Raw genomic sequence first — 21548 nt, forward strand, 5'->3', positions numbered from 1 at the left:
TACTTGAAATCTTAGGCTCTGAAAAATGAATAAAGGAAGTAGAAAAAAGTGTACCCAGACCCACTTCTGAGAAAGGCAAAAACCCCAAGGAAGCTCCTTCGTACTAGTATTCCACATGGAATCCTGAACTGCTTAATCTCATGTGTCTAATTATAGAATAATAAAATAGTAGAAAGTCAGTAAGGTAAAAGATCTCAGATGTTATTTATTCTTACAAATTATTTTAAGACCCCTAGCAATTGGTCCTTCTATCTCTACCTAAAGGCTCCTTCCCATAATAGGAAAACTCTATGATAGGCCTTTCTCTTTTAAAGAGCTTCAACTATTTAAATGGCATTCCCTCCTCACACTGAATAAAAAGCATTCTCTCTAAAATTGTCACCAATTATTCCTAGTTCTTCCCTAAAGGCTACACAGAATAAGGGATACCTACTCCTTCCACAAGGTAGTCAGTTCATTTTTATAACTTCAGAAAGACTTCAAGCTTTGAAGTCTTTTTTTTTCTTTTTTTTTTTGAAGAAAGTACCTTCTACTTTGAGACAGTAGAGTTTTTTTAACTTCTGTACTTTATAGAAGAATCAAGACATGGGATAGGTGAAATTGACCTCTCACCTCCTTATAGACAATAAATCCAAGTAGCTCACTTCTTATGATGTTATCTACCTAAACCTTACCATTTTCATTGACCTAGGCAAAAAACTCCAAGCAAATTCTAATCTAATAAAAGGTCAGATTTTTCCTCCCCAAAATCTCTTAATCTCTTCTACCTTCAGATTACCACTGTTTCTTTTAATATCTCGATTCCCCCCCCCCAATTATTAATACACTTTTCTTCATCCTGGAACTTCCACTACTAACACTCATTTCACCTGTTTCCATCAACTTAAGCACAGTATTCCCTAGAGAACTACAAATTGCTAGATTATACTCAATTTCCACTTCTGGAAATCTCATTGGGTCTGGATACTATTAGTATATTCCTTGCTCTTTAATATGAGTTTTTCTATTATTACTTAACATTTCCTGCAGGAAAGTGCATTCTTGTCCTCTACATAACATTTCCCCCCTTTTAAAAATTAAAAAAAAATCCCTTACTTTATGCCTTAGAACTAATACTATGTAAAAATACTATGTATTGGTTTTAAACCAATAGAGAAATAAGGGCTAGGCCAGTGTCTGAGGCCAAATTTGAACCCAGGTCCTCTTGACTCTTGGCTTCACACTTTATTCACTGTGTCACCTAGCTGCCCCTATATAATCAATTGTTAAATACATGTCCTGATTGCCTGGTCACTCTTCTTTCTCTGATGTGAATTAGCACTTGATTTAAGCATTACCATTTTTTCCCTTGACACTATCCTTGGAAACTGCTAAGCACAGTGCCTGGCACATAACAGGTACTTAATAAAATATGACTGATCAACTTGTAAATTCAAGATCATTAAAATATTTTACACACACAATTTCTTCAATCAAATTCTATAAATTCCACTTCTCAACTACTTCAGCAAAACACATAGTGAATAAAGCACAAGTTCTTTAGTCTAGCTTTCAAAGGCTTTTTTACAAACTGTCTTCTACTAAGGCAATTGTATACTATTCACTTTAATTTTGTAATACATTTAATTGATTTTTAAGTTTTTTATATCACCAAAATGTCATAATTTCCTTACTAATGACATTGTATATACTTAATTAAGTTTATAGAATTCTTTCCAGGGTTCTCTGTATTTCCTTATCATCTTATTATTTAGCTGATATTGCCTGGCCAACACACCTAACCCTGGGTTACTTCTACCATTTAGTGATATTTATTTTTTAGTGTGTGATTTTTTTCATGAAACTGAAAGGAAATGGAGAAAACAATGAAATTTTGCTGAGATGGTCAACTATAAATTTATGTTACATAATCTCAATGGCAGTAAACCAACCATTTTATATAGGTATCTTTCTCCAATTCACTATATCTTTTGCCCCAGTTTTTCTAAAACTTTTCATCACTCCTTAAAACTCCTATAGTTCCCACTTCATTTCCCTTACCCTCAAAAAACTCATCTAAGAATTTTATTTTGTTCTGTTTCATATTTTACTAAAAATAAAAACAGGCCATTTAATTAGAATTCTTTCTTCTTATCACCACAAACTTCACCACACACATGGCTTCCTTCTTTATCTCTCTTATCACCCAGTATCATACAAAGAAGTGGCCCTTATTCTCTCATTTTATTAACCCCACTAGCTATTCTAAAGTGCTCCTCCTTTTCATGTTTGAAAACAATCTAAAATGCATGATTTGACTTCCTTCCATCTCTTTTCTTAACTCTGATATATACTTCTGACATCATCCAACTCAAAACACTCTGCTTTTTTTCCACCTCAATCCTCATTAATTTTATTTTTCTGCAGTTTTTGACACTGTCAATCACTCTCTTTTCCTTGGTTACTTTCTTCTATCTAGTTTTTGTGACAGTACTCATTTCCTCCAGAGATCATTGGCAATTTCAGTCTTTTTTTCCTCTAACTTCCCCTAATGCTCACTCTTTGACACATTCCTGAGTGTTAAATGGTAACACTGCCTCAGTTGCCTTTTCCATTGGGCTTTTCATATTTCATCCAATAGTTTCAGTATCTCTGGCTTCTTCAGGTCTCTGGCTGAGCTCCGTTTCTGCACAGAAACCATTTATCTACTGTTCTAGCCAGGACAAGCAGCTTCTGTTTAGTTTTAAGAGGCACTTGGTTAGGGAAAAGGGGAAGGGTGAGGGAAGAGTTGAGTTCTGTTGTAATACCTTGTGTGCAAAACTAGTATAACCCTATTGAAGTGGTGGAAGTAGTGTGTTGAGTAAATTCATTAGCATTCTCTGCTGTTGGTTTGTTGAGTTTTTACCTTGGTGGTGTTCTTGATGTCTTAGACTTTCAGTCTAAGTCAGTTACCCTAAAAACTACAATTCCCAGCATCCCATGATCATTCTCACATTATGTGCTGACATAGGGAGAATATAAATTTGCTGTAACCCAGCCTCTCTTTTTTTAGGTGATAGCTCCCTGTGGAGGTGAGGTGAGGGAGACGTAGGAGAACTTGCTCATGTGGCCTTATATTTTGTAAGATGGATTACCTTTTTATTCCTTTACTTCATTCAAGTGATTATTACTAAACTTTATAAGACATAATACTTGGAGTGCTGGATATTGATTTAAAACCTACATTTATAGTGACCAGAAGTGGGGTTTAGAACTCTTAAATTTAAGGGAGTAGATTAGTTTGAAAGGAAACCATGTTTCTCTCTTGCCTTGGCATTTCCACTCCCCCTGCCCCTCTCCAAATCAAGCTTCTGCCACTTCTGCTACTGCTACTGCCCACATCTCTTGAATACAAGCTGGAAGTCCTTGCAATTCACTTTCTGGGTGGCTGGTGAATTATAAATCCCTCTTTTCCTTAAATTGCTAGTAGCTAAGTACATTGTTTGCTCAACTTGGTAAGCCAGGTGTGTTTTGTGTTTTTTTTTTCTTTTTCTTAAGCAACAATTAGCCTCTAACCCTCCTGACTCACCTGGGGAAGCTATCATCTCACAGTCCAGAATCCCGGAGGGTTGGAGGAAGTTGTTAATTTCAGCTTAGTTTTTGTTGTTGTTGTAATTAGAAAGTATTAATTAGTAGTTTAAATTGAGAAAGTTTAGCCTTATTTTACTCCTAGATGTTTGCTCTTTCTTTAAGGCTTTTTCTAAACCTCTACAGGGGTCTCAAGTGTGGTAGTCATTTAGCTTTCCCACATAGCTCTCCCAGACCAGCTCAGGTAAGTAGCTCTAAGATTTTGTTTTCCCTCAATAATTTAGCTTCCTGTTAAAGCCTTTTGGCAACTCTCTAGTCAAAGGCTGATTGGGGCATGTCTCCATCTACTAGCATTGTGAAGTCTTTATTCCTAGTCAGTAAATAACTAGGCTAGTGCTAACTAGAGACAAGAAATAGATTTGCAACCAATTGAATAAGTAGAATTGCAAGCATGGCCCAGTTTCCTGCTTATCTCAAGCAGATCCCATTTTGGGAGAGCATTATAAGCTTCCATAGCTAAAAGTTTTGGGTTGTCTTTTCTTACTATTACTCCTGGGTACACATGTCCTTCTGATTAGCTTGAGTAATCCTAAGATTCTTCATCCCCTTGCCAATTTGGCCTGCCCAGTCTCTGCAACACACCCAATATATGGTTCATCCACACTATGCCCAGGGCGGGTTTGGGGAATCCCATAAGTGTGATCAAAGGAATCTAGACAGATGATGATATGGGGGAGTGGAAGGAACTTTAAAGAGACTGGAAGTGAATTTTTAGCTTTTCAGACTCCATTGCTAATTGTTTCAGTATGTTCCCCTATAAATAGTGAAGAGGTTTCTGTAAAGCAGCTATCTGTAAACCTTAAAATTTCTTAGACTTATAAATGTTGGAAATTTCACCATTGGGAAATTTCATACTTGAAAAATTTCCTATTGAGAGTGGGAACTCTATTGGAATGTGAACTCCATTGGCATGGGAGGTTCCTCCTCCTCCCTTCTTAAGATTACTTTAGGACAGAAACCTTTTGCTGAACAATGGAAAGGGCTTTGACCTATGCTTAAGCATAGAACAGGAATTTCTTTGAGTCATTATGGATTTTAGAATTGATACAATGGAGATACTTGGAATGACAGAACCAGGTCTTGGAAATTGCAATCTCCACCCTACTCAGTCCTAACAGGATTTAGGAAGGGCTGCAGCATAGATCAAAATTTAATTATTCCAAACTCTACCCTACTCAGTGTAACAGGATTTAGGAAGGGCTGTAGGAAAAGATCAAGATTTAATTATTTGAGAATATGACCTTCAACAGACATGTGCAAAGCCACAGACCTCTGGGAGGTCCTGGGTTAAGCTAGAGCCACCATTGGCACAGGGAAAATGATGGACAGTGATTGGTAGATGTGAGAACTGAGGGGAGGGAACTTGGATGTTTCCTCAAAGATAGAGGGGTCTGAGGACTGAGGGGGTGGTTGGAGAGTTTTGGCTCTGAGTGGTTGGAGAGGTGCTCTGAGAAGCTTGCTCTGAAGGAAGCTGGAGGTGGAGGCCCTTGAGACTGTTTCTCCATTTTGGTCACGTGAGTAATAGGGACTGATCTCCTTTCTTTGCCCCAGCTATTTAAGGGCTTGGGCCTTTTGGCCCAGCCTAAACAGAAGGGGTATTTAAGCCCTATTCCCTTCTCTCCCCTTTCTCTCTCTCTCTCTCTCTCTCTCTCTCTCTCTCTCTCTCTCTAATTCCTTTCTTCCTCCTGTTTGTAATTAAACTCTATAAAAGGTTGACGGCTGACTTGAGTTTTCATTTAGGCATTACATAGCTGAATTCCTTGGCGACCTTAAATTAATATATATCAGTCTTTTAAAGTGATTTCCTTGTCACATTGTGGTGACCACGAAATTTCCAACATTTATAAGTCTAAGAAATTTTAAGGTTTACATATCTCAATTGGAGAAAAGGACTCTTGAATTTAGTGCCTGTATCCTGTCACATATATTGTATTTGCCTATTGTTTTACAATTTAATTTTGTTTTTTTAGTTCACACATTGATCAAATAGAATACATTCTATATGCTATGTCACTTTCTGTTACTGTGTTTTGGCTATTAGCTATATGTGCTGTTATACTACTTTTATTTGGACCTCCCTCTATGACTGGACTGGAGAAAATACCATTGTAAAAGCCCATAAACAACTTGTGCAAACCCTTTTCCATGACAAAACCATAAGTTCTTATGGATGCTGGGTTTGTCACCAGATCCACTGAGGTCACATGTTTCCTAAATGGCCTGTTGTTTATTTTTGGCTTAATTAATTGTCATATAGATGATGATAGATGGACTTTATCAAGCTGGTAACAACCTGTATATATAACCTTTGGAGAATTTAATGACATAAAAATTTAAATTGATTTTAAGAGGTCTTTATAAGTGATTTTTTTAGATATCTAGGAGTGCCACTACCTCTGACTGATAATTTGCCTGCTTTTGAGTTGTTTGTAACAAAAGGTAAAGGGTCCATTTAGTAGTTGAAGTGAAGTGCAATTGCATTATTGTATTCGCTACCTCCACATTTATAAAAATGTAATGGAAGAGACATCAGAAGTGATTTTCACTATTGTAGTCCTTTTCCACATTGCAATGGATGGCACATATAAAGACATACCTTTTATGACTGTTACAGTCTCATACCAAAGGAGGAAGGATTTCCCAAGGGGCTTGATTACTTCTTGATGGGTTATCTCATTTAGAAGGTGGGAAGGTTTTCCCAGGGGGCTTTGTAACCACAAAATGAGTTTTTTTGTTTGTTTGTTTTGTAATTCTTCAGCTAACTCTACCCTTCCACCAGAATGATCTAGATTCTTGGTGAGATTTTAGACCCAAAAGGTTTTCAACAACAGCACACACGGTTTTTGTTTGTTTATTTGCTTTGTTTTGTTGTTCTCTGGGCTCCTCTGCCACATTTTGGAATGATGGCAGTAATAGGCTTTGTTAAAAATTTCTCAGGCAAGGTCAAAAGATTGGCTGGTTATGGAGAACTTGTGACAAGTATCCATGAACATTAAAGTTGCTTTTTTTTTTTTAATGTCACAGCAAATCATGTGAATCTTGATGATAGTGGGTTTGTGCTATTGTCAATAAATGGGCTCTTGTGATTTGGGGATTTTGGTACTTCTTTGAATGTGCATTATCTCTTATATTACTGTTACCATTACTTAGTGAAACTCATTTGCAATCACACTGTGGATAATGGCCAAGTTAAAAAAGAAATGGATCTCATTTTTGGGTAAGAAACCATTGCATTGCACCTCTCCTGGGCAAACATAGTGTGTCATTCACTGTGAACTATATACTTTTGATATTTTTTTTATTTTTATTATTTTTTTCCTTGTATATGCGATAGAGTATTTGAGTTTTCTTTTTTCTCTCAATTTTGTACTTGAAGCACATGTTACCTGTATTAATGGTATTTTTTTTTATTTTGCACTAAGTTTATAATATAGATTAGCCCTAATATTAATGCATACTCAAAAGGTATAGACTATGGAAATCTGCCATTGATTGTTAAGTATTATGGGACTTTGATTAATGATTGTGCGTGATTCCAAAAGAGCCATTATACAGTGCCAAGAAGCACAAGGTCAAAGAAGACCAACCAATCCCAATGGGAATGATGAGAATCTGCACCAAGAAGACTTGTTTTTGGATTTGAGGAAGCTGTTGTTTGACAATGTGAGATGCGGATTTCCCCATGACAGTTTCAGACAAAGTACCACGGCTTAGCTAGAATTCTGGCTCCCCTATCTCTGAGAGTGAAGGTAAAATATAACCAGGAAATATTTCACATTTAATGAAAAATTGAGTCCTTTTTTCTCTCTCTCATAAGTGTGGCAATTTTCTATAGTCGTGGATGCTGATTGGGTAAGTGCATATTGATGTAATGGTCCTACAGGCATGTGGAATATAAGTCACTTCATTAGGCCCTCATTCTAGAACCTGTTATGGGTTTATTCTTGCTTAATCAGAATTTTTATATACTATTTAATATTGATTTTTTTTCTTTTCTTCTATTTGGTTTTCATTATGTTTTTGACTTCCTTTTAACAATTGATAAACATACTTCATAGCTCAACCATATATCTCAGGGTGATTCCTGTCTTTGTCAACAACCTCCTCATGGGGGACTGTATAATTATCATAAAGTTCTAGATTTATAATTTTTTTTTGTTTGAGAGTAATTTTAGGGTAAGAAACTTTCTACCTCCCTGAATCCAGAAAGTGAACTGTTTGGAGAAGGTGCCATGGAGATGCCTGCAGAAACCTCAAATTGCACCAAAACATCCAGAATGAACTTTGGTATGTATTGAAATTCAACTGTGGGGGGTTGAACTCATTTATTTTGAATGAATACTATTATGCCAAAGGAGACTGCCCCCAAATTGTTTTTTTGTCAATGTAGCAATCATTGGTTTTGTTCTTTTTCTCTTTTATTTCTCTCTTATCTCCAAATTATTGTAATATCCCCTTAAAGAGTGAAATATTTTATGTACCTCTAGTTAAAGATGTAAATCTTGAAATCTCTCAGACTTGTGAATGTTAAAAATTTCCCCATCAGGGAATTCTTAATTGGAACAAATATCCTACTGAGAAACATTCCCCATTTTGATGTGAGAACTCACCAGGATCAGAAATGGGAGTACCTCTACTCCAACTGTACTTAAGACTGCTTTAGGGGAGAAAACTCCTTGCTAAACAATGAAAGTACTTGGATCCATGCTTATGGTGGGGAAAGGAGTTCTTTGAGCCAGGCCTGTTTTTAGAATTGATACAATGGGCTGTTTCACGGGAGAATCCTGCACTGAGCACGGGCTGGGGCTGCGGAGCCTTACTCAGGGCGGTTGCGCTGAGCATCTGGGCAGAACTAAACACCAGGGACAGACCACACTCAGATTATCTGGGTGGAGCTGAACATCTGGGCAAATTGGCTGTGATCAGGGCCTCAGCTCTCTAAGAAACCTCGAAGGCTGGGAAGAACTAGTCTGAGGCAACCTAAATTCACAGAAAACCCGCCCACATTACCCAGACCCCAGACCAAAAAGGAAAGGGGAATAAAACTACCAAAGGAATGGCTCACATGGCCCAAAATCAAGCCTCCAGGAAGAAAGGGGAAAAGATGACTATTGAAAACTTTTATGGTGGAAGTACCCAAGGAAAAGAAGAGAATGAGAAGGAAATCCAAAAAAAAAATCAGAACATGCCTCCCAAAATGGAAACTATCAACAAACTCTGGAAGATATCAAACTGAAACTTATCCAAAAGATGGAAACCTGGAAAGAAAAATGGGAGAAAGAGATCAGCAGTCTGACAGATAAGACTGCTCAATTGGAAAAAGAGCTCGAAGCATCCAATAAAAGGGTAGACAAAGCTGAAAAGCAAAACCAGTCCCTAACGACTAGAATAAAGCAACTCGAAGAAAGTGAGGTCATAAAACAGCAAGAATCAATAAAGCAAACCCAAAGAAATTAACGAATTAGAAGAAAACATAAAATATCTCACTGAGAAGGTCATAGATTTGGAAAACAGAGGGAGAAGAGATAACCTCCAAATTATCGGTCTCCCAGAAAAACCTGAGATAAACAATAAACTCGATATTATTCTACAGGAGATTATTGAAGAAAATTGCCCACACGTTCTGGAGCAAAGGGGCAAAATAGAAATAGAAAGGGTTCATAGAATACCCTGTATACTAAATCCCCAAAAGACAACCCCTAGGAATGTAATTGCCATATTCAAGAGCTTCCAAGAAAAGGAGAAAATCCTACAAGAAGCGAAGAAGAGGAGCTTCAGATATAAGGGGGCTCCAATAAGGATCACACACGACCTAGCTGCTAACACACTAAGAGACCCCAAAGCATGGAACACGATATTTAGAAAGGCAAGAGAGCTGGGTCTCCAACCAAGAATCAACTACCCAGCAAAACTGACTATATACTTCCAGGGGAAAATATGGGCATTCAACAAAATAGAAGATTTCCAAGCATTTGCTAAGAAAAGACCAGAACTTAGTGGAAAATTTGATATCCAAGCACAGAAAGCAAGAGAAACATGAAAAGGTAAATATGAAAGAAAGGGAAAAGGAGATAAATCTTATCTTTTTCTTTAAGTCAAACCCTTCTATAAGAACTACATTTACATCAAATTATATATATATTAATAAGTGGGGAAAATGGTTTGTGTAACTCTCAAAATTGTATACATCATAAGAGTAGTTAGAAGAAACATGCATAGGGAAAGATTGGGGCATTAAGAAGATTTTGGGAAAGTGGGGGCAAAGAAAGGAAAAGGGAGGGAGGGAACCTTCGATAATACTAAGATTTACTACAAGAAATGGGGGGGGGGGCTTAAAAGAATAATCTTTCCCATATAAAGATACATATGGGAAGGGGAGAGGAAGAACTTTCATATGAGGAGAGGAAGAGAGCATGAAGTAGAATTACTTAAACCTTACTCTCAGTGAAATCAAATATGAGAGGGAAGAACATCTAGATCCAGTGGGATCCTGAATTCTATCTTGTCCAACAGGGCAAGAAATAAAGGAAAATTAAGGAGGGGGAGGAGGGAGGGAGTATAAAAAGGGAAGGAAGGAGAGGGGGGAGGGGAAGGGAGCATAAAAAGGGAGGGGCTAGAAAGGGAAGCATATCAAGGGATGGGACTAGGAGGACTGACCCAAAGTAAATCACTGGTTCAAAACGATATAGCTAAAGAAGAAAGGTCAGAACTAGGGGAAGATATCAAAATGCCAGAGAATCCACAGGTGACAATCATAACTTTATATGTGAATGGGATGAACTCACCCATAAAATGTAAACAAATAGCAGATTGGATTAGAACCCAAAACCCTACCATCTGATGTCTTCAAGAAACACATATGAGGTGGGTTGACATTCACAAGGTTAGAATTAAAGGTTGGAGTAAATCCTTTTGGGCCTCAACTGATAGAAAGAAGGCAGGTGTTGCAATCATGATATCTGATAAAGCCAAAGCACAAATAGACCTGATCAAAAGGGATAGGGAAGGTAAATATATTCTGTTAAAAGGGAGTATAGACAAGGAGGAAATATCACTAATCAACATGTATGCACCAAATGGTATAGCATCCAAATTTTTAATGGAGAAACTAGGAGAATTGAAGGAGGAAATAGACAGTAAAACCATATTAGTGGGAGACATGAACCAACCACTATCAAATTTAGATGAATCAAACCAAAAAATAAACAAGAGGTAAAAGAGGTGAATGAAATCTGAGAAATATTAGAGTTAATAGATATACGGAGAAAAATAAATAGAGGCAAAAAGGAATACACTTTCTTTTCAGCACCACATAGCACATTCACAAAAATAGATCATACACTAGGTCACAGAAACATGGCACTCAAATGCAGAAAAGCAGAATTAATGCAGCCTTTTCAGATCACAAGGCAATAAAAATATTGATTGGTAAGGGTACATAGAGAGCCAAGTCAAAAATTAATTGGAAATTAAATAATATGATACTCCAAAATTGGTTAGAGAAGAAATCATAGAAACAATTAATAATTTCGTTGAGGAAAATGACAAAGGTGAGACATCCTTTCAAACCTTATGGGATGCAGCTAAGTCAGTACTTAGAGGAAAATTCATATCCCTGATTGTATATATTAACAAATTAGGGAGGAGAGAGATCAAGGAATTGGAAATACAAATCAAAAAACTCAAGAACGAACAAATTAAAAACCCCCAGAAGAACACAAAACTAGAGATCCTAAAAATTAAGGGAGAAATTAATAAAATCGAAAGTGATAGAACTGTTGAGCTAATAAACAAGACTAGAAGCTGGTACTTTGAAAAAAACAGACAAAATACACAAAGTGCTGGTCAATCTAATTAAAAAAAGGAAAGAAGAAAGGCAAATTAATAGCATCAAAGATGAAAAGGGGGACCTCACCTCCAATGAAGAGGAAATTAAGGCAATCATTAAAAACTACTTTGCCCAACTATATGGCAATAAATATACCAATGTAGGTGATATGGATGAATATTTACAAAAATAAATTGCCTAGACTAACAGAAGAAGAAATAGATATCTTAAATAATCCCATATCAGAAAAAGAAATCCAACAGGCCATCAAAGAACTGCCTAAGAAAAAATCCTAAGGGCCTGATGGATTCACCAGTGAATTCTATCAAACATTCAAAGAACAGCTAACTCCAATACTTTACAAACTATTTGACATAATAAGCAAAGAGGGAGTTATACCAAACTACTTTTATGACACAAACATGGTACAAATTCCAAAGCCAGGCAGGCCAAAAACAGAGAAAGAAAATTATAGACCAATCTCCCTAATGAATATAGATGGAAAATTCGTAAATAGGATACTAGCAAAAAGACTTCAGCAAGTGATCAGAAGGGTCATCTACCATTATCAAGTAGGATTTATACCAGGGATGCAGGGCTGGTTCAATATTAGGAAAACCATGCACATAATTGACCACATCAACAAGCAAACCAACAAAAATTACATGATTATTTCAATAGATGCAGAAAAAGCCTTTGATAAAATACAACACCCATTCCTAATAAAAACACTAGAAAGCATAGGAATAGAAGGGCCTTTCCTAAAAATAATAAACAGTATATATCTAAAACCATCAACTAATATCATCTGCAATGGGGATAAACTAAATCCATTCTCATTAAGATCAGGAGTGAAACAAGGATGCCCATTATCACCTCTATTATTTGACATTGTATTAGAAACACTAGCAGTAGCAATTAGAGAAGAAAAAGAAATTGAAGGCATTAAAATAGGCAAGGAGGAGACCAAATTTTTGCTCTTTGCAGATGACATGATCGTCTACTTAACGAATCCTAGGGATTCAACCAAAAAGCTAATCAAAATAATCAACAACTTTAGCAAAGTTGAAAGATACAAAATAAACCCACATAAGTCATCAGCATTTCTATATAATTCCAACACAGCTCAGCAGCAAGAACTAGAAAGAGATATCCCATTCAAAATCACCTTGGACAAAATAAAATACTTAGGAATTTATCTCCCGAAACAAACACAGGATCTATATGAATACAACTACAAAACACTTTCCACACAACTAAAACTAGACTTGAACAATTGGAAGAATATTAACTGCTCATGGGTAGGATGAGCCAATATAATAAAAATAACCATCCTACCCAATCTCATCTATCTCTTTAGTGCCATACCCATGGAACTTCCAAAAAAATGTTTTTACTGATTCAGAAAAAAACGTAACAAAATTCATTTGGAAGAACAAAAGATCAAGGATATCCTGGGAAATAATGAAAAAAAATACAAAGGAAGGGGGTCTTGCAGTCCCAGATCTCAGACTATACTATAAAGCAGCAGTCATCAAAACAATTTGGTACTGGCTAATAGACAGAAAGGAGGATCAGTGGAATAGACTGGGGGCAAGCGACCTCAGCAAGACAGTATATGACAAACCCAAAGATTCCAGCTTTTGGGACAAAAATCCACTATTTCATAAAAACTGCTGGGAAAATTGGAGGACAGTGTGGGAAAGATTAGGTTTAGATCAACACCTCACACCCTACACCAAGATAAATTCAAAATGGGTGAATGACTTGAACATAAATAAGGAAAGTATAAGAAAATTAGGCAAACACAGAATAGCATACATGTCAGACCTTTGGGAAGGGAAAGACTTCAAAACCAAGCAAGAATTAGAAAGAGTTACAAAATGCAAAATAAATAATCTGGAATACATCAAATTAAAAAGTTTTTGTACAAACAAAACCAATGTAACCAAAATCAGAAGGGAAGCAACAAATTGGGAAATAATCTTCATAAAAACCTCTGACAAAGGTTTAATTACTCAAATTTATAAAGAACTAAATCAATTGTACAAAAAATCAAGCCATTCTCCAATTGATAAATGGGCAAGGGACATGAACATGCAGTTCTCAGCCAAAGAAATCAAAACTATTAATAAGCACATGAAAAAATGCTCTACATCTCTTATAATCAGAGAAATGCAAATCAAAACAACTCTGAGGTATCACCTCACACCTAGAAGATTGGCTAACATGACAGCAAAGGAATGTAATGAATGCTGGAGTGGATGTGGCAAAGTGGGGACACTGATTCATTGCTGGTGGAGTTGTGAATTGATCCAGCCATTCTGGAGGGCAATTTGGAACTATGCCCAAAGGGTGATAAAAGGCGTCTGCTCTTTGATCCAGCTATAGCACTGCTGGGTTTGTACCCCAAAGAGATAATAAGGAAAAAGACTTGTACAAGGATATTCATAGCTGCACTCTTTGTGGTGGCCAAAAATTGGAAAACGAGGGGATGCCAATCAATTGGGGAATGGCTGATCAAATTGTGGTATATGTTGGTGATGGAATAGTATTGTGCTAAAAGGATTAATAAAGTGGAGAAATTCCATGGAGCCTGGCACAAACTCCAGGAAGTGATGCAGAGCGAAAGGAGCAGAACCAGGAAATCATTATAAACAGATACTGATACACTGTGGTACAATCGAAGGTAGTGGACTTCTCCATTGGAGTCAATGCAATGTCCCTGAACAATCTGCAGGGATCTAAAAAATACTACCCACAAGCAGAGGATAAACTGTGGGAGTAAATACACCAATGAAAAGCAACTGCTTGACTACAGGGGTTGAGGGGATATGACTGAGGAGAGACTCTAAATGAACATTCTAATGCAAATACCAACAACAGGGAAATGGGTTCGAGTCATGAGTACATGTGATAACCAGTGGAATCGTGCGTCGGCTATGGGAGAGGGAAAGGTGGTGGGAGTGGGGATGGGAGGAAAAGAAAATGATCTTTGTTTCCAGTGAATAATGTTTGGAAATTACCAAATAAAATACTGTTTAAAATTAAAAAAAGAAAAAGAATTGATACAATGGGATGCTAGGTACCTAAAAGGGTCCAGAAAGTTTTCTCTTGAGGAGATTAGTTGACTCAGCTGTGTTTTCTCTCATTCAGACTTCCTGAGGAGATTGGTCGACACAGCAGCATTTTTTCTGATTCAGACTTACTGAGGAGATTGGTCGACTTAGCAGGAATTTAGATGGGCAGTCCTTTGGAAAGCGTCTACAGTGATTGGTAGATGTAGGGACTTAGGGGAGGTGATATGGGAGAAAAACCCCTATATAAGAAAAAGCAGAATCTCTTGAGGAGATATCCTTTTGGAGAAATCCTTTTGGAGGATCTCTGATGAGGATTGCTTGGGAAGAATCTCTTGAGAGAGGCTCTGGAGAAGGGAAGCTCTTGGAGGACAATCTCTAAGGAGGTCTCGCTAGAGCTCTCTCTAGTGAAGTCAGCTGAGATGGAGCTGGCCTGGTGTCACTAGAATCCTTGTTTAGGCAGACCTTGTGGTGAGTGTTAAAAAACGGACTGACTGATTCTCTCTCTTAAGACTCAGGTCTAGGCCATATTGGCTTGAGGCCCTTCATAATTATTCCTTTCCTACTCTTTCTCTAATTCCTCATTATATTATTAATTAAGAATCTCTATAAAACCCAGTTGACTTGGGTATTTGAATAATTGGGAATATTTCCCTGGCGACCACCTTATATTTGATTTAAAACCAAGACACTGTAGTGAAACATATTTTCTGCGGTCAAATTTACTCAACCTCTCTTATCTCTTTCACAATTTATATATTCCACCATTTCAACTCACTACAGTTTAAGATCTCAACCATTTTAAATATCACAAAGATCTTTAGAGATATAAGTTGGTTATACTTATATATAGGGCACTTTTATAAGGCAAATAGTGACCTGATATTAGAAAATATAAAATATGATTGGGGAAATCAGTAAAGGCTTTATGCAGAAAATTACATTAATAAAAATAATATCAAGTCTTCTATGTGGATTTAAAAAATCAGCTTCATGAGCCCAAGATGAATTTGTAGTGGTTAGGCCGTGAAAAATCTCAGATATTTAGTGGACTACGGTTTCAATCCACAGTGTGATATGGAATACATAGAAATTAATCACTATAAGTCAATTCTAGAAAGTATAAGTGTGATGAATACAAAGAAGTATGAAAAGAATTTTTAAAAAACTGATGAATAGTGAAGTAATGGCAAGAAAACAGTATAGATCACCCTTAATCGAAACAAAGTAATCAAGAGTGAATGTTGCAGTCATGCATGAGTAGAGCCTTAAAGAAAAATAAGAAGACCCTGTATTTTGCTTTTGCTGATTTTGTTTCTCCCCCCTGAAATCCAGCTTCCCCTCCAGGTTTTTCTTTAAGAATTACTAGTCATATAGAATGACTCACTGGAAAGGGGAAGAAGAGAAACAGAGGGAAATTTAGTGATGTAAAAACAAAAGATAATGAAAAAATATTTTAAAAAAATGCTTAGTTTTCATAAATGAAGAGTGAGTCCTTTTGTTTTGTATTAAGTATTTGTTTTGTTTAAGTATTGCACAATACTTAAATTATGTTTAGAATACTGTGCCCAGTTAACCAAAAAAGTCTAACTAGTCTCATAGCAGCCTAGGTTATGCTTCACATTCTATAAAATACCTCTCCTAGACATCTCCTTGCCATCTGTCTTGCTGACTACTGAGCACCTCTTGGGAAAATAACAAATTTCTTGAGGGCAGAGATTTTTTCAAGTTTGTATCTGTATCCCCAGAATTTAGCACATAATAAACACGACTAAAAAATTGTTCAATAAGTCATTAATTTGGTTTAATTCCTGTGACTGTTTTACCAAAGAATATTGTTACAGGAAACCATTTGGAGAAGATAACCAGGAATGTTCAAATCATATGACAATTTGGTGAAGGGATTGTAAAGGAAATGAAGATGCTTATTCTAGAGAGGGAAGAGAAGTAAATAAGTATTTATTAAATGACTATTATATAATTATCTCAATTGATTCTCACAGAAACCCTGGGAGGTAGATACTGTAGATATTTATTTTACATTTGAAGAAACTGGGGCATATACATGAGTTGCCCAGGGTTGAATAAGGACTGAATTATTGGATCTGAACCCAGATATTCCTTACTCCAGATTCAGAGTTCTATTCATTGTAGCTAAGAGACTTAGGAGGAAAGGGGAATTATGATAGCTCTCTTTATGTATTTGACTAACTATCATATGAAAGTGATATTAAACATATTCTGCTTGACCCTCAGAGCACAGAACCAGGAATAATGGATTGAAGTTACAAAGAAACAAAGCTAAGCATTATATAAAGAGAAAGTCCTTCTGATGATTAGGCCTCTCAAAAAGTGGAAGGAACTATGACAGTTTTCTAAAACAGATACCACCAAAGCTAGAAAACATAATTGATACCAAATTGTATTTTATATTAACAGGGTCCATAAGCACAATCATTTTCAATTACAAAGGTCAAAGATAAAATTGGTTAATTAACATTGACAACTAAAGAAAAAAATTAAAGGTTTATTAGAATTATATGGTACATACATCTCAAAACCAGTCAATAAAATAAAATTATTTTGGAATTAGGTGAAATTTGGAAGCCTACCTGGATAATGCAGGAGCTGGCACTCCTCGTGTTCGCATTGGTGGTTTTCCACGAACCACAGGAACATCTGTATTTTCTGAACCACCATTTAAATATGTCAGTTCTTGGAGCTGTGCTTGCCTGATTTCATCATTATAATCCTGAAGAAAAGAGAGGTTTAACAAATCATCTTTGGCTTATTTTTACTGTGAAGAAGATTTAAATACAAAACCCAAAATTAAGTTTTCATACAGAAAAAGGAAGCTGATGAAAAATCTATATGACACCAAAATGCAATCACAAGTCATTAATATAATTTCAAGTGAAATGAAAATGTTCTATATTATAACTCAAAAACCTAAATTAATCTAAAACATGCCAGTCCTGCCAAGTCTTATAGAACTCCTTTACCTTATCATAATTATGAGATCAAATATCTTAAGCTGTTCTCACACTTTGCCCTGGTATTATGCATATTCTCCTTTGAGTTTGCATTTTATAGCTCAGCATCTTGCTCTAAAGCATGTAGCAAAGGGAAGATGCAAAGTGGATAGCAAGGAAAGATTGACAAGCCTGGATTCTGTATGAGAGCTGGCTGGGTCAGAATTCTAAGCTGTTAGAAAAACAGTATTTTCAACTGTGAGTCTGAAGCTGGAGGTCAAGACTGAAGGTGTGACTCTGGGACTCTTTCTGGACAAACTCATCTTTCAAGCTGCCTGCCTTAGAATAACATCAAAACAAGGTTGAGAAGAAGTCTTTGACAGAGTGATTTGGCAAAAGAATTTCTCCTTCTATAGGGCTACTAAGAACTCTGAAACTTGATTTCTGCTGTCTGACTCACCAAGGACTCTGTGAGAGAATCTGAGCTCCCTGTTTGGACTTATCCCTCAGTCAACTTTAGTTTAGTTTAATTCAGACAAGGTTAAGCTAAGAAAATAACTATAATGGGTTAAGTATCTGGGGCTAATAGTTAGTTGGTCCATTATTCCCTTTCCTTGCCCATCATCCCCTCCTTGTTAATAAACTTATTTATTTAACTGTGTGTTCTCCCTTCCTACATACCTTTCCCCCTTTACCCTAAATTTCCATTTTAACAAGTAGAGCAAAGTGAATTCTGGGGCTTCAGCATAGCTCACACCCAGAATTCTTTTCAAGGATTCTTATGAGGGAAAAGCTAATTGATCATGAAAGGAAGATGAGGAATTGATGGTTTAGTATGAGATAAATCTGTAAATTGTTTTTAGTAAGAGAGTACTATACCTTCATGGGTGGCATCTAGGAATAAGAAGGCTTAGATAAAGGGATATCTGAGTTCCCAAGTGTAGCTGCAACAAACAATTAGAAGAGTCACAGCCAAGAAGAGAATGCTATTATTTGGGGATGATATTAAACATGGGGAAGATATGGAGAGGGAAAGGCTTCATGTCTTAAGACACAGTAACATGGCACTATCATGAGAGGACAGTAAGATCTACAAAGATACTAACACACAAAAAAGGATAGGAGAATATGCTCAAATTTGGTTCTTCAGAAGATTTAATACCATAACAAGCAGATAAAAAAGAACTTTGGCTAAAATCTATGACTCAAGAAATTAACATTTCTAAATTTAATGTAAAAACAAGAGGAAGTGAATAACAGAAAAGGGAGTCACTTGGAATGGGTAGAGGAAAAGAAAGTCACTTAAAATAACAAGATGGAAGTGAAAAGTAAAGGGAAGATTTTGAACTATTCATTTAAAAAGAAAAGGTAAAATGGAGAAAATATACACTAGTATCAAATAAATAAAAAGCAATAAAAATTCATATAAATTCAAAAAATCTGGAAGTAAACAAACATAAGTTGAAAGGGAAGACAATCTATGGGATAAGGAATTTAAAGGAAGAAAATCAGGTTGGCAGCAATGGGGAATTGAATTAGATGCACTTACTCAATCAGGGATAAACCTGTTTAGAATTCTGGAAGAGGTCTGAGGATTCCAATGGTCAATCTGGGGGGAGTCAGTTGAAGGCTTGAAGGCTGAAGACAACTCCGAGACCCAGCTCTGATCTCCTGGAGATCTCTAACCTTCCTAAAACTCAATTCCTGGTCCATTCCTGTCATCAACAGAAGCTGCTGCCTGATTCCTCTCTAATACTGCATATGAAAAGCTAACCTGTGAGGTGTGAATTTCAAAACTATTCCACCCTAATCAGACCATTCTTTAGAAGATCTGATTTAGCTATTTCCTGATCAATAACAATACAGATACTTGGAATAACAGAATCAGCTCTTAGAAACTACATTTCTCCTCCCTTCTTAGTTTAACAAGATTAGGAAGGTCTGCATTAAACTCAAGATTTAATTATCTGAGAAAATGGCCTTCAACAGACATGTGCAAAAAAAAGGACAGACCTCTAGACTGTCCCAAGTCAAGCCTGAGCCGCCATTGGCACATGTGAGAAACAGGAAGTAAGGTAGAGAACAGCCTCTGGAGTTCTCGTGACTTCCTGTGGAGAGGGCTAGAGTTCAGTTCGATCCTGGAGCTTGAACTTGTAGGAGCCTTGCAGACAGCTTTCCTTCAGACTGGCCACATGAGTGATAAGGACTGACCCCTTTCTTTGCCTTGGCTTTCCAAGGCCTTAATCGCCACTTTGGCTCAGCCTGAGCCAGAGTGGTTCTTCCTTTCCTTTCCCTCTCTCTCTCTCTCTCTCTCTCTCTCTCTCTCTCTCTCTCTCTCTCTCTCTCTCTCTCTCTCTGTCTCTCTCTCTCTCTCTCTCTCCCTCCCTCCCTCCCTTTCTCTCTCTCTCTGTCTGTCTCTCCCTCCCTCCCTCCCTTTCTCTCTCTCTCTCTCTCTCTCTCTCTCTCTCTCTCTCTCTCTCTCTCTCTCTCTCTCTCTCTCTCTCTCTTTCTCTCTCTCCCCCCCCCCTCTCTCTCCCCCTCCCTCCCTCTTAATATTTTCTTCCTCCTGTTGTAATTAAATCAACATAAAAAATCTGGCAGCTGACTTGGGTATTTTATTATTTGGGATTTCCCTTGGCAACCATTTAAATTTAGATATTTTCAGTCTCAACCATAATATTCACCCTTTACAGAGGGGAAGAAGGTTGAACTGATTAAGGGAGGCTCTGAGAGGGTTTCCTCTCAGAAGTTAACCTGACCACTTCAACTCCAGGGTTCCTGAGCTACAATTCTAAGAAACTCCTAAATGGAATTTTAGGTGGGATTAGACATTTAGCAAGGAGATCCATAGTTAGAAAGAGTTGTTCAGAGTAGGCTTAGTCTGACTAAGCAATGAAAAGTCTTCAATAAGAAGACAGAAGGGGATAGATATCAAGGTAGCCATTTTTAGAGAAAGGAATTTCTTTTTACCCACCTACCCAGATCCTTGCAAACTGTTACATCGATCATTGCAGGGGCTCTCTTCCACATAATTGAGTTACCTTGCTTGTCCACCAGATTGAACAGGTCTAAGACTGAGAGTATAACCATCTATACACTCTGTCTCAGAGGGAGTTAGTTAGTCTGTGGGATCAGTTTAAATTAAATTCATAATCATCCATCTGTATTAATAATCCCATGGTCTCCTTCCCCTTTTAACACACATTAATAACAGTATTTAATTATAAGAAGTGGTGTTTTTAAAGTGAGACAAAAAATAGCAAACAAGGAGGCAGCTTGATGGCTTGGTGGATTGAATGCCAGGTCTGGAGGTCCTGGGTTCAAATTTGGACTCAAACACTTCCTAGCTGTGTGATACTGGGCAAGTAACTTAAAACCCATTGCGTAGCCCTTACCACTCTTCTGCCTTGGAACCAATACATAATATTGATTCTAAGATGGAAGGTAAGGGTTTTTAAAAATAAATGCATGAATAAATAAAAATAGCAAACTTTAAATATGAAAGGATTAAATAATACAATAAAACAAATGTCAGTAACAGAATGGATAAGAAAGCATGCAACAACAATATAAAGAAACACACATACAAAATCAAAGAGTAGCAGGAACAAAATGTTTTAGACAGAAGATTTTTTTTTTAAAGGAAGAGTTGAAATGATATCCAGAAAAGCAGAAGTAAAAACATTCGATGTCATGAAAGATAAATAGAGAAACTATACTATACTTCTGAAGGAATCATAAGCAGTTCAACTTTATGGACAGGAAAATTAATTTTAAAAAATTCATTTGGATGAATGAAAAGTAAAGAATCTCAATGGAAATAACATAATAAAAAGAAGGGTGAAATAAACAAGACCTGTAAGTACCAGATTGCAAATTATTCTACAAATCAAGAATTAAAATGATTTGGTACCAGAAGCAAATAAATGCTGTGGATAAATGTCTGATATACCCAAAGACTACTACTGAGTTAAGAACTTACTATTTGACAAAAATTAGAATAAAAATTGGAAATTACACTGTTGGTTTAGACCAATAACCTTATACCATACACTATGATAAAGA

General features: G+C 36.6%; 1 protein-coding gene across 1 annotated transcript in view; it reads right to left on the bottom strand.

Annotated features, from left to right (window-relative positions):
- KHDRBS3 (KH RNA binding domain containing, signal transduction associated 3) overlaps positions 1 to 21548 on the bottom strand; it is a 244355-nt gene that overhangs the window by 67810 nt on the left and 154997 nt on the right. Inside the window, exon 5 of the mRNA XM_001370743.5 lies at positions 17124 to 17263. Coding sequence (XP_001370780.1) covers positions 17124 to 17263 — 140 coding nt within the window. The remainder of the gene's footprint in view (positions 1 to 17123; positions 17264 to 21548) is intronic.

This window comes from Monodelphis domestica, chromosome 3, assembly GCF_027887165.1.
Source record: "Monodelphis domestica isolate mMonDom1 chromosome 3, mMonDom1.pri, whole genome shotgun sequence".
NCBI lineage: Eukaryota > Metazoa > Chordata > Mammalia > Didelphimorphia > Didelphidae > Monodelphis > Monodelphis domestica.